The 14,015-nt window shown below is 50.6% G+C and overlaps 1 protein-coding gene across 8 annotated transcripts in view; it reads left to right on the top strand.

Annotated features, from left to right (window-relative positions):
* The window catches only part of kiaa1109 (KIAA1109), a 97,776-nt gene that overhangs the window by 80,176 nt on the left and 3,585 nt on the right, over nt 1–14,015 (top strand). For 6 of the 8 annotated variants that reach the window (XM_084482459.1, XM_084482458.1, XM_084482455.1 and 3 more), the window contains 15 exons: nt 125–305; nt 926–1,103; nt 1,537–1,698; nt 2,331–2,470; nt 2,849–3,044; nt 4,690–4,896; nt 6,327–6,503; nt 7,467–7,604; nt 8,891–9,115; nt 9,205–9,358; nt 9,509–9,666; nt 10,736–10,925; nt 12,989–13,206; nt 13,290–13,541; nt 13,801–14,004. In XM_084482459.1, coding sequence (XP_084338585.1) covers nt 125–305; nt 926–1,103; nt 1,537–1,698; nt 2,331–2,470; nt 2,849–3,044; nt 4,690–4,896; nt 6,327–6,503; nt 7,467–7,604; nt 8,891–9,115; nt 9,205–9,358; nt 9,509–9,666; nt 10,736–10,925; nt 12,989–13,206; nt 13,290–13,541; nt 13,801–14,004 — 2,780 coding nt within the window. The remainder of the gene's footprint in view (nt 1–124; nt 306–925; nt 1,104–1,536; nt 1,699–2,330; nt 2,471–2,848; nt 3,045–4,689; nt 4,897–6,326; nt 6,504–7,466; nt 7,605–8,890; nt 9,116–9,204; nt 9,359–9,508; nt 9,667–10,735; nt 10,926–12,988; nt 13,207–13,289; nt 13,542–13,800; nt 14,005–14,015) is intronic. The other 2 variants (XM_084482461.1, XM_084482456.1) reach the window with 1 other exon arrangement.

Here is a 14,015-nt window from a genome sequence, read left to right as displayed (position 1 = left end):
ATCAAACATCAGATTACATGGAGAGGAGTACGGACTGTTGAAAGGAGAGCTGGAGGAGGCCGTCTCTGAGTCCATTCATTCAGAGCACAGCGGCTCAGCCCTCCACCTCCGCTGTGCTCTGCAGGAGCTGCGACCGCAGCCTGCGCAGTCTGGACCAGGAGTCCCCGCCCAAGAAGAAGAAGCTGCAGCCCGCATACAGCTCCACCAGCCACCTCCTCACCGGCAAGAAGTGCCCCTCCACGCTGCAGACCAAGTCCAACGACCTGGAGACCACCGTCTTCTACATCCCGGGGGTGGACGTCAAGGTCTGGCTCTCACACCGCCGCAGAGCGGAGTCAGTGACTGCTTCAAACTCTAAGGAGTGATTCCCTCAGAAGTAGGCCTGGGCGACATGGCAGAAAGACACATCACGATATAACGTGATCATATTGATCCATATCGATTACTATTGATCATTCTAATGACCTAAAAAGACTAGGAATTACCATGCCGGATTTAAACACTTCTTTTTAACAATATGACCTTCCACTGTTCTTCATTGATAAATACTCCAATGTCGATACGACAATGAAAAACACTCAAATATTGTAAAGAAGTGTGGAACCGTGTTTGTGTAACAAACCCAGCTGCTAGATTCAGTGGTCCAGTCTCTTATCGATATATATATTGAAGATGTTTTATATTGATATTGATCAAAAGTCTATCACGATACGATCATTAATTGTTTTATTGCCCAGGCCTACTCAGAAGTACATTTTTCTTCCAAGCACGGTTAGAACATAGTATGTTTAACACATGTTATGTTTTAACCCGTGCTTATTATTTGATGAGATCTCCCCCTGGCTGAAGCAGCCGGTACCTCCACTACCCTGTGTTTCCTGGAGCTGGAATGGGGATTCACACGGAGCATTTATTCCCTCCACAGCTCCACTACAACTCCAAGACCCTGAAGACGGAGTCGCCCAGCGTCTCCCGGGGCTCCTCGCTGCCCTTCTCCAAAGAGTCCAAGCTGTTTGGGGTGAAAGACGTGGACAGCCTCTCCAACGCCGTTCCAAGCAAGACCAGCTCTCTCACCACCCCCCTGCTGCCCTCCCTCACCTCAGGTACCGCCTCCTCTGTTCCTTACATCAATCAATCAACAATGATGATGTCCTCACGCCTCTGCTGCCCATCTGAGAGCGCTGGTCCGCGTGCTTTGTCCTTTTCAAATCACCGAAATGTTATCATTTTGTTCTGCATTTAACTGTGCTTTTTGGAAGTGCGTCGTGTAAAGTGAGATCAGCTGTATGGTTTGATCACCCACGGGGCCCTGAAGGGCCCGCCCACAGGGGCCCTTAAGGCCCCGCCCACAGGGGCCCTTAAGGCCCCGCCCACGGGGCCCTTAAGGCCCCGCCCACGGGGCCCTGAAGGGCCGGCACAAGGGGCCCTGGAGGGCCCGCCCACGGGGCCCCTGGTCGTGGTACCTTAACATGTGAAGCAGCTGTAACCATGGAGAGGTCCTGAGCTGATGGCGTCGTCTACAATGTGTCCCTACAGCCAAGGCCAAGAGCAGCGGCGGGGTGAAGACGGCCAAGCTGTACGCCTGGGTGGCTCTGCAGACGCTCCCCGAGGAGATGGTCATCAGCCCCTGTCTGCTGGACTTCCTGGAGAAGGCCCTGGAGACCATCCCCATCACGCCAGTGGAGAGGAACTATACATGTTAGTGTGTGTGTGTGTGTGTGTGTGTGTGTGTGTGTGTGTGTGTTAGAGCGCGGAACGGGACGCATTTTTCTGTCCGAGCCTGACCCACGTCGACAGAGGAGTAACCGAGCCGACAGGCATCTGAGCCCGACGCGCCTTTATTAAACAACTGCAAGGCATTTGGAAATGTCAACAGATGAGCGCAACACGCAATTGAAATTTCAATTCAAATAGGCCCACAGAAAAGGCCACGATAACGATCAATTCCACAAAATGACACGAGAGGTTCTGAGGTAGCCTATGAGATTCTAATTAACACGAGTGTCCCCAGCGAAGTAAAATGAACGTTAACACAAAAGCAACACCCACACCAACTCCAATTTCCATGCTCTAGTGTGTGTGTGTGTGTGTGTGTGTGTGTGTGTGTGTGTGTGTGTGTGTGTGTGTGTGTGTGTGTGTGTGTGTGTGTGTGTGTGTGTGTGTGTGTGCGCGCGTGCGCGCCATCAGTATTTAGGCTAATTCAGGGCTTGAACACATAACTTGAGTTGTAGTTATGTCGTAAACTTGTACAATTCCAGCTTTAAACAGGGTCAGGGTGTCAGTGGGTCCACGTTTCTGATGGTGTACTCTCTGCTTGTTGACCCCCTCAGCCGCCACCTCCCAGGAGGAGGACCTGGGCCAGTTTGAACCGGTGGATTCTCTGGAGGAGTCGGCCACGTCGCTGGTGTCGTCGTCCACCTCGGCCTACTCCTCCTTCCCTGTGGACGTGGTGGTCTACGTCAGGGTCCAGGTACGACACTGTTTTGTCCACCTGGCGCCGATTGCATCATTCCCATTTATTTAGTTTATTGTTCTTTATCGGCCTAGTTAGGAAGAGCTGGTGTGACTCCAGGTGTATTGGACTGACTTACGTCTGTTCACATCTCATCAGGGCTTTGTCTCAGTCGTCACCCTGAGTCTGTTCTCATCAGGGCTTTGTCTCAGTCGTCACCCTGAGTCTGTTCTCATCAGGGCTTTGTCTCAGTCGTCACCCTGAGTCTGTTCTCATCAGGGCTTTGTCTCAGTCGTCACCCTGAGTCTGTTCTCATCAGGGCTTTGTCTCAGTCGTCACCCTGAGTCTGTTCTCATCAGGGCTTAGTCTCAGTCGTCACCCTGAGTCTGTTCCCAGCCCTCTCAGATCCGGTTCAGCTGCCTCCCTATGTCCCGGGTGGAGTGCATGCTGAAGCTGCCCTCCCTGGACCTGGTCTTCTCCTCCAACCGGGGGGAGCTGGAGGTCCCGGTGGCGGCCCACCCCGCCGACGGCCCCCACGTCCCCCCCTCCACGCCCCCGGGCCAGCACACCCCCAAACCGCCCCCGGGCAAAGGTGGGAGCAGCAGGACTCTTGTTTTAGATCATATCTATATCTATATCTATATCTATATCTATATCTGTCATTAACATTCAGAGGGCAGTATGAGAGACTGTTTCTTTATCACGGTGGAACATTCTGGACCAGGACATTGTTGCACAAGGCAAGCGTTGATTATGTAATGCATATGAACAGGAAGATAAGTTGCAAATATAAATATAAAAATGTATCCTTAAATATACAATAATGCAAATTATAGCAAAGCAACGTTGATTTTACTGCGTGTATTTTGGGTGATTTTGAAGAGTAAAGCTTCTCCTATATGGATGGTATTTTAACTCTCTCTACCCTCTCAGTGTCTCCTGTATCGATGGTATTAACATGTGCTCTCTACCCTCTCAGCGTCTCCTGTATCGATGGTATTAACATGTGCTCTCTACCCTCAGCGTCTCCTGTATCGATGGTATTAACATGTGCTCTCTACCCTCTCAGCGTCTCCTGTATCGATGGTATTAACATGTGCTCTCTACCCTCAGCGTCTCCTGTATCGATGGTATTAACATGTGCTCTCTACCCTCAGCGTCTCCTGTATCGATGGTATTAACATGTGCTCTCTACCCCCTCAGCGTCTCCTGTATCGATGGTATTAACATGTGCTCTCTACCCTCAGTGTCTCCTGTATCGATGGTATTAACATGTGCTCTCTACCCTCTCAGCGTCTCCTGTATCGATGGTATTAACATGTGCTCTCTACCCTCTCAGCGTCTCCTGTATCGATGGTATTAACATGTGCTCTCTACCCTCAGCGTCTCCTGTATCGATGGTATTAACATGTGCTCTCTACCCTCTCAGCGTCTCCTGTATCGATGGTATTAACATGTGCTCTCTACCCTCAGCGTCTCCTGTATCGATGGTATTAACATGTGCTCTCTACCCCCTCAGCGTCTCCTGTATCGATGGTATTAACATGTGCTCTCTACCCTCTCAGCGTCTCCTGTATCGATGGTATTAACATGTGCTCTCTACCCTCAGCGTCTCCTGTATCGATGGTATTAACATGTGCTCTCTACCCCCTCAGCGTCTCCTGTATCGATGGTATTAACATGTGCTCTCTACCCTCAGCGTCTCCTGTATCGATGGTATTAACATGTGCTCTCTACCCTCAGCGTCTCCTGTATCGATGGTATTAACATGTGCTCTCTACCCTCAGCGTCTCCTGTATCGATGGTATTAACATGTGCTCTCTACCCTCAGCGTCTCCTGTATCGATGGTATTAACATGTGCTCTCTACCCTCAGCGTCTCCTGTATCGATGGTATTAACATGTGCTCTCTACCCTCTCAGCGTCTCCTGTATCGATGGTATTAACATGTGCTCTCTACCCTCAGCGTCTCCTGTATCGATGGTATTAACATGTGCTCTCTACCCTCTCAGCGTCTCCTGTATCGATGGTATTAACATGTGCTCTCTACCCTCTCAGCGTCTCCTGTATCGATGGTATTAACATGTGCTCTCTACCCTCAGCGTCTCCTGTATCGATGGTATTAACATGTGCTCTCTACCCTCTCAGCGTCTCCTGTATCGATGGTATTAACATGTGCTCTCTACCCTCTCAGCGTCTCCTGTATCGATGGTATTAACATGTGCTCTCTACCCTCAGCGTCTCCTCTCCTGGGCAGCCCGCTGGGCCGCAGCAGGCAGAGCAGCAGCCAGTCGGACCTCTCTGGGCCTCCCGCCAACTCGTCCTCCTCTGGCCTCAGCTTCACCGCCTGCATGTCGGACTTCTCCCTGTACGTCTTCCACCCCTACGGCGCCGGCAAGCAGAAGCCCAACATGACGGGCCTCGCGTCCGGCCCGGGGAACCTCGGTACGCTCTCTCTACTTCAGTGTTCACAGTACAGTAGTCAGATAGAACCTCGCTCTCTCTACTTCAGTGTTCACAGTACAGTAGTCAGATAGAACCTCGCTCTCTCTACTTCAGTGTTCACAGTACAGTAGTCAGATAGAACCTCGGTACGCTCTCTCTCCTTCAGTGTTCACAGTACAGTAGTCAGATAGAACCTCGCTCTCTCTACTTCAGTGTTCACAGTACAGTAGTCAGATAGAACCTCGCTCTCTCTACTTCAGTGTTCACAGTACAGTAGTCAGATAGAACCTCGCTCTCTCTCCTTCAGTGTTCACAGTACAGTAGTCAGATAGAACCTCGCTCTCTCTACTTCAGTGTTCACAGTACAGTAGTCAGATAGAACCTGGCTCTCTCTCCTTCAGTGTTCACAGTACAGGCTGTAACCTTAGAGCCGTTCTAAACTACTTTAGATTTGCTAAATGTCATTTTGTGATGTTTTTAAATGTCATTAGCTTCTGTAACTGTGGAGGAGAGAGAGATGAACTGGAGGAGAGAGAGATGAACTGTGGAGGAGAGAGAGATGAACTGTGGAGGAGAGAGAGATGAACTGGAGGAGAGAGAGATGAACTGTGGAGGAGAGAGAGATGAACTGTGGAGGAGAGAGAGATGAACTGTGGATGAGAGAGAGATGAACTGGAGGAGAGAGAGATGAACTGTGGAGGAGAGAGAGATGAACTGTGGAGGAGAGAGAGATGAACTGTGGAGGAGAGAGAGATGAACTGTGGAGGAGAGAGAGATGAACAGTGGAGGAGAGAGAGATGAACTGTGGAGGAGAGAGAGATGAACAGTGGAGGAGAGAGAGATGAACTGTGGAGGAGAGAGAGATGAACTGTGGAGGAGAGAGAGATGAACTGTGGAGGAGAGAGAGATGAACTGTGGAGGAGAGAGAGATGAACTGTGGAGGAGAGAGAGATGAACTGGAGGAGAGAGAGATGAACTGGAGGAGAGAGAGATGAACTGGAGGAGAGAGAGATGAACTGGAGGAGAGAGAGATGAACTGGAGGAGAGAGAGATGAACTGTGGAGGAGAGAGAGATGAACTGGAGGAGAGAGAGATGAACTGGAGGAGAGAGAGATGAACTGTGGAGGAGAGAGAGATGAACAGTGGAGAGAGAGATGAACTGTGGAGGAGAGAGAGATGAACTGTGGAGGAGAGAGAGATGAACAGTGGAGGAGAGAGAGATGAACTGTGGAGGAGAGAGAGATGAACTGTGGAGGAGAGAGAGATGAACTGGAGGAGAGAGAGATGAACTGGAGGAGAGAGAGATGAACTGTGGAGGAGAGAGAGATGAACAGTGGAGAGAGAGATGAACTGTGGAGGAGAGAGAGATGAACTGTGGAGGAGAGAGAGATGAACTGTGGAGAGAGAGAGATGAACTGTGTTTGCTCCAGGAACAGTGGAGGAGGAGGCGTCTTCGGTGACGGGGAGGAAGGACTCTCTGAGCATCAACCTGGAGTTCGTTAAGGTCAGTTTGTCCAGGATGCGGCGCACCGGGGGGCCCACCTTCCTGGAGAGCTTCATCCCCACCAAGGGGGGGAAGATGGACACCACACTCATCAACATCTCAGGTACCTGCTGCCGCTCAGCCCTCCAGGCCCTCTCAACACGTCCTACGCACGCTCATTTTATTTTATTAACTCAGGATTTTACAATCAACATCGAAACAAAAATGTTCCTGAGGAAATAAACCCCTCAAAGCGTCTCGGAGCGTGAAGGGTTAAGTGAAAGAAGCCCTCTGTCAGCCTATCAGAATGCTGCTGACTGCAGTTGACGGGAAGGGAAATACCATGCAGCTCTGTGATTGGTGGGCCCGCTATAATTACACAGTGGTTAATACCTGTTCACTAAGACTCATTTCAAAGGACAGTAAAATGGACCAATCGTGTCTTCCCTCTCTGGGATTTATCACTCACTGCGTCCTCCGATCCAATCCACTTCTGGCTCTCATTTGGTTTCCTTCACGATGGCAGCCGCTGCAAGTATTATGGGTTCTGAACCCCGGGCCGTTATCTAAATGTCTGTTTGTATACATGTCTATATATATATATAAATTATGTTTTTATAAAGTTGTTGCAAGACGCATCCAACTCAATACTGCATGGGCCATTTTCAAAAGCCAGTGTTAAACACAAACGCGTTGGTAGCTGTTTGTAAAGCCAGTGTTAAACACAAACGCGTTGGTAGCTGTTTGTAAAGCCAGTGTTAAACACAAACGCGTTGGTAGCTGTTTGTAAAGCCAGTGTTAAACACAAACGCGTTGGTAGCTGTTTGTAAAGCCAGTGTTAAACACAAACGCGTTGGTAGCTGTTTGTAAAGCCAGTGTTAAACACGCGTTGGTAGCTGTTTGTAAAGCCAGTGTTAAACACGCGTTGGTAGCTGTTTGTAAAGCCAGTGTTAAACACGCCTTGGTAGCTGTTTGTAAAGCCAGTGTTAAACACAAACGCGTTGGTAGCTGTTTGTAAAGCCAGTGTTAAACACGCCTTGGTAGCTGTTTGTAAAGGAGTTGAATCCACTGCCCTCGTCCCTCCCAGCCGTGTGCGACATCGGCTCGGCCTCCTTCAAGTACGACATGCGGCGTCTGAGTGAGATCCTGGCGTTCCCCCGGGCCTGGTACCGCCGCAGCATCGCCCGCCGCCTCTTCCTGGGAGACCAGACCATCAACCTGCCAGGTAACTCCGTCTGCAGGCTCTGTGGTGGACAGTGTGGGGTAGAACCAGACCATCAACCTGCCAGGTAACTCCGTCTGCAGGCTCTGTGGTGGACACAGTGTGGGGGGAGAGAGGTGGTGGGTGTCTGAGTGACACTGGGCACCACTAGCAGCTGCATCCAAAGCTGTGGGTCCATGAACCATGGGCTCCTTCTGTGGGCGTACTTCCTGTTGTGTTCTGGGTTAAACATGCATTTCAACTTTAAACAATTACGATATAATGATTCAAAATTGAAGCCAACCATCTGTCTTTAGTTTAAGGGCCTGACAGTGTATATTTGTATGTGTATATACTGTAGTTTGACTGTGTACATACTGTAGTTTGACGTGTACGTACTGTAGTTTGACTGTGTACATACTGTAGTTTGACGTGTACGTACTGTAGTTTGACGTGTACGTACTGTAGTTTGACGTGTACGTACTGTAGTTTGACTGTGTACATACTGTAGTTTGACGTGTACATACTGTAGTTTGACGTGTATATACTGTAGTTTGACGTGTATATACTGTAGTTTGACGTGTACGTACTGCAGTTTGACGTTTGTATACTGTAGTTTGACGTGTACGTACTGTAGTTTGACGTGTACGTCCTGTAGTTTGACGTGTGTATACTGTAGTTTGACGTGTACGTACTGTAGTTTGACGTGTACATACTGTAGTTTGACGTGTACGTACTGTAGTTTGACGTGTACGTCCTGTAGTTTGACGTGTACGTACTGTAGTTTGACGTGTACGTACTGTAGTTTGACGTGTACGTACTGTAGTTTGACGTGTACGTCCTGTAGTTTGACGTGTGTATACTGTAGTTTGACGTGTACGTACTGTAGTTTGACGTGTACGTACTGTAGTTTGACGTGTACGTACTGTAGTTTGACGTGTACGTACTGTAGTTTGACGTGTACGTACTGTAGTTTGACGTGTACGTACTGCAGTTTGACGTGTACGTACTGTAGTTTGACGTGTACGTACTGCAGTTTGACGTGTACGTCCTGTAGTTTGACGTGTACGTCCTGTAGTTTGACGTGTACGTCCTGTAGTTTGACGTGTACGTCCTGTAGTTTGACGTGTACGTACTGTAGTTTGACGTGTGTATACTGTAGTTTGACGTGTACGTACTGTAGTTTGACGTGTACGTACTGTAGTTTGACGTGTACGTACTGTAGTTTGACGTGTGTATACTGTAGTTTGACGTGTACGTCCTGTAGTTTGACGTGTACGTCCTGTAGTTTGACGTGTACGTCCTCTCAGCCTCGGGCCCGGCGACGCCTGACTCCTCGGAGGCGGTCTCTCAGCACCTCTCCCCGGAGGCCAGCCGCAAGGCCTACTGGAGGACGTGGGACGGCAGCTCGGGGGGCCACGCCTCCCCCGGCGTCTTCTCGGACCACGCCGTCAACGCGGGCGGCTTCTCCCACCTCAAGTCCCCCACCCCGGCCCGCACCCGCAGCGTGTCCGACTCCTCGGCCCCCAGACGAGGTACAGCCCTGAACCCGACGTCTGTCATTTGACCTTTTGACCCGCGTCCTTCACCACTAAGTTCACCCTCTCCCTCTCGTGTCCTCCAGACTCGGTGACCAGGACGTCCACCCCGGCCTCGGCCAAGAACGGGAAGGCGGCGGGGCCCCAGGGCACGCCCTGGGAGACGCTGGTGGTGTTCGCCATCAACCTCAAGCAGCTCAACGTCCAGATGAACATGAGCAACGTGATGGGGAACAACACGTAAGATCAATAATCAAGATCAATAATCAGTAAATGATTGACCTCAGGCTCCGTGAGGGGACAGCCCCTGAGACCGAAGGCGGGCCCCTCACTATCAGACTCCTGCTGTAGTGACCTGACGGCGTTCTAACCAGCTCCCTGCTCCTCCAGGTGGACCACCAGCGGGCTGAAGAGCCAGGGCCGCCTGTCTGTGGGCAGCAACCGGGACCGCGAGATCAGCATGTCTGTGGGCCTGGGCCGCTCCAAGCTGGACTCCAAGGGGGGCGTGGTGGGGGGCAACATCGACGTCAACACGCTGGAGATGGTCTGTGAGTACTGAGGAGAACCGCCACAGCCGCCAGTAGCCACCAGTAGCCACCAGTAGCCACCAGTAGCCGCCAGTAGCCGCCAGTAGCCACCAGTAGCCACCAGTAGCCACCGGTCCGTTGGGTTGAGATTCTTCTTCTCAATTTTGCTTCGGGTGTTAAATATATAATTAAGCAATAGATCACGACAGGCTGTGGTATACGGTCATTATACCAGTTAAGGGGCGTTGTCCGTCCCGACGCGCAGCGGAGGGGCGGCGACCCCCTTCACTGTCGTATAATGATGATAACTAAATAAAAATAAAAAACGACAGCGAAATCTTTTGACACTTTCGTTAACGAATAAAAACAAGACGGAAATGTAAGCGGGACGATTTGGGAAGCGATCCAATCCGAACTAAGCTCTTTATGTGGGGAAGTACTGATCGTCCCGCCCGGCAGGTCAACTAGCAGGCGCAGAATGAGGTCAATCATTCTGTGCATTGACCTGCACAGATTATATATTTTTTGGACCTGCGAGTGCATCTTTTTTTTGGGACCTGCGCGCATGTCAAAAAAAAAGATGCGTGCGCAGGTCCGAAAAAAAAGATGCGCCCGCAGGTCCAAAAAAAAAGGTGCGCGCAGGTCCAAAAAAAGATTTCTGCGCAGGTCAAAAAAAAATATATATTATAATTTTTTTTTTATTATTATTTTTGTAATATATATTTATATATATATATATTTTTTTATATTATTTTTTTTTTTAACTCCCCGGAGTATAACCCTGGAACCCCCTAGTGGGTCTGTGTTTTCCTTGGCTCACGCATCATTCTCACCTTTTTCACCCCAAACCAGTTTGCATGCCTGTATATTGTTTGAAGTAGAACTCAGCAGGCAGGGCTGGTGTTGTGGATCGTAGGACCGTCATGAACAAATGGTTCTGTTGACTCTTAGGTTGAACAGTTAGTCTAGTGTCTCTCACCCAAATGATTCAATCTTTCATCAATTGAATAAGCAGGACTTTGCAGAAAAAAAGATTAACGATTCCGATTTTCTTTGACAAAAAGGGTTTTCTTTGTGTTTTGTTTCAAAGCTTACATCTCGGAGCACCCGAACCAGCAGCCCAGCCACAAGATCCAGATCACCATGGGCTCCACCGAGGCCCGCGTGGACTACATGGGCTCCTCCATCCTCATGGGCGTGTTCAGCAACGCAGACCTCCAGCTGCAGGACGAGTGGAAGGTCAACCTCAACACGGTGGACACCAGCCTCTCAGAGAAGAGGTACACAGGTCAAAGGTCAACCTCAACACGGTGGACACCAGCCTCTCAGAGAAGAGGTACACAGGTCAAAGGTCAACCTCAACACGGTGGACACCAGCCTCTCAGAGAAGAGGTACACAGGTCAAAGGTCAACCTCAACACGGTGGACACCAGCCTCTCAGAGAAGAGGTACACAGGTCAAAGGTCAACCTCAACACGGTGGACACCAGCCTCTCAGAGAAGAGGTACACAGGTCAAAGGTCAACCTCAACACGGTGGACACCAGCCTCTCAGAGAAGAGGTACACAGGTCAAAGGTCAACCTCAACACGGTGGACACCAGCCTCTCAGAGAAGAGGTAGACACAGGTCAAAGGTCAACCTCAACACGGTGGACACCAGCCTCTCAGAGAAGAGGTAGACACAGGTCAAAGGTCAACCTCAACACGGTGGACACCAGCCTCTCAGAGAAGAGGTAGACACAGGTCAAAGGTCAACCTCAACACGGTGGACACCAGCCTCTCAGAGAAGAGGTAGACACAGGTCAAAGGTCAACCTCAACACGGTGGACACCAGCCTCTCAGAGAAGAGGTAGACACAGGTCAAAGGTCAACCTCAACACGGTGGACACCAGCCTCTCAGAGAAGAGGTAGACACAGGTCAAAGGTCAACCTCAACACGGTGGACACCAGCCTCTCAGAGAAGAGGTAGACACAGGTCAAAGGTCAACCTCAACACGGTGGACACCAGCCTCTCAGAGAAGAGGTAGACACAGGTCAAAGGTCAACCTCGACACGGTGGACACCAGCCTCTCAGAGAAGAGGTAGACACAGGTCAAAGGTCAACCTCAACACGGTGGACACCAGCCTCTCAGAGAAGAGGTAGACACAGGTCAAAGGTCAACCTCAACACGGTGGACACCAGCCTCTCAGAGAAGAGGTAGACACAGGTCAAAGGTCAACCTCAACACGGTGGACACCAGCCTCTCAGAGAAGAGGTAGACACAGGTCAAAGGTCAACCTCAACACGGTGGACACCAGCCTCTCAGAGAAGAGGTAGACACAGGTCAAAGGTCAACCTCAACACGGTGGACACCAGCCTCTCAGAGAAGAGGTAGACACAGGTCAAAGGTCAACCTCGACACGGTGAACACCAGCCTCTCAGAGAAGAGGTAGACACAGGTCAAAGGTCAACCTCAACACGGTGGACACCAGCCTCTCAGAGAAGAGGTAGACACAGGTCAAAGGTCAACCTCAACACGGTGGACACCAGCCTCAGAGAAGAGGTAGACACAGGTCAAAGGTCAACCTCAACACGGTGGACACCAGCCTCTCAGAAGAGGTAGACACAGGTCAAAGGTCAACCTCAACACGGTGGACACCAGCCTCTCAGAAGAGGTAGACACAGGTCAAAGGTCAACCTCGACACGGTGAACACCAGCCTCTCAGAAGAGGTAGACACAGGTCAAAGGTCAACCTCGACACAATAGGGGGTACTCTGTGGTGCTGACTGTGTTGTATGGCTCTAACACTTTGAACCACGTTCAATGATCATTTACTCTGATAGCTGCTGTGTTTTAATCACACAAATGTAAGAATCGCATCCTGCTAAAGTATTTTAAAAGGAAACATTGATGAACAACCAATATTGTTATTTTTATTAGAATTTGATTTTGGCCATATCGTCGAGCTTCACGAGGGATAAACCTTTATCCTTTGTCACAGAATATCTTATGTTTTGTACACATTTAGCAGAAAGGTTGTGCCTATTATAACATTATATGGGTTAAGCTACAGAGGTAAAAAAGTTTAATGAGTTAAGTCAAATTTAGACTTCAGTGCCAACATTAAAATGAACAGAAAATGCCTACTTTTAGTTTTTACGCATTATGTCTGGAAAAGAGAAACAGAGAAGTGAAGGAGCCTTCAGCGAGATGGAGACTAAAGACATGGAGGTGTGTCCACTTGATGAGGAGCTCATCTCCCGCTCAGTCTCCTCTCACTCTTCTGGAGATGTCCTTCATTCAGAGCAGCATGGGGTGGCGTTCCTCTAATGAACCTCCATGTCCCGTGTCTCCTCCGCTCAGTGAGATCTTCATCCACGGAGACCTGCAGTGGGACATCTTCCAGGTGATCATCTCCCGGAGCACCACGCCCGACCTCATCAAGATCGGCATGAAGCTCCAGGAGTTCTTCACCCAGCAGTTCGACACCAGCAAGAGAGCGCTGTCCACGTGGGGCCCCGGCTCCTACCTGCCCCCCAAAGCCCCCCTGATCAACGTGGAGAAAGGAGCCACAGAACTCTGTGAGTGCACCGTGTCCTGGACGCAGACTGCAGTCCGTCCACAGGTGTGTGTATGACGCTGTCTCACTCCCCCCGCCCCTTAGACCTGGACGCCGCCCACCACCGCCACTGGCCCGGGGTCCTGAAGGTCATCGCCGGCTGCCACATCTCCCTGTTCCAGATGCCCCTCCCCGAGGACGCCGTGCAGCTGGGCGGCTCCATGAGTCTCCACGGCAACCACATGACCCTGGCCTGCTTCCACGGACCCAACTTCCGCTCCAAGTCGTGGGCGCTGTTCCACCTGGAGGAGCCCAACATCGCCTTCTGGACGGAGGCCCAGAAGATCTGGGAGGACGGTGAGCCAGAGAGACGGCCCTCCCTCGTCAAGGCCCTCGGCCACATGTTGACCACATGTTGACGACATGTTGACGACATGTTGACGACGTGTTGACGACATGTTGACGACATGTTGACGACATGTTGACGACATGTTGACGACATGTTGACGACATGTTGACGACATGTTGACGACATGTTGACGACGTGTTGACGACATGTTTCACACCTCATTGTCTCCTCATCATTTGGACTTGCTTCTGCTTGTGTCTGACACAGGCTCCAACGACGACTCCACCTACATCGTCCAGACTCTGGACTTCCACCTGGGCCACAACACCATGGTGACCAAGCCCTGTGGTGCGCTGGAGAGCCCCATGGCCACCATCACCAAGATCACCCGCCGGCGCCACGAGAACCCGCCCCACGGCGTGGCCACGGTGCAGGAGTGGTTCAACTACGTCACCGCCATGAGGAACGAAGGTACGGCCCCA

The sequence above is a fragment of the Micromesistius poutassou genome, assembly GCF_964030765.1.
Source record: "Micromesistius poutassou genome assembly, chromosome: 17".
Lineage (NCBI taxonomy): Eukaryota > Metazoa > Chordata > Actinopteri > Gadiformes > Gadidae > Micromesistius > Micromesistius poutassou.
Note: the sequence above shows the minus strand (reverse complement) of the source record. Positions and strands in the feature narration are given on the sequence as shown.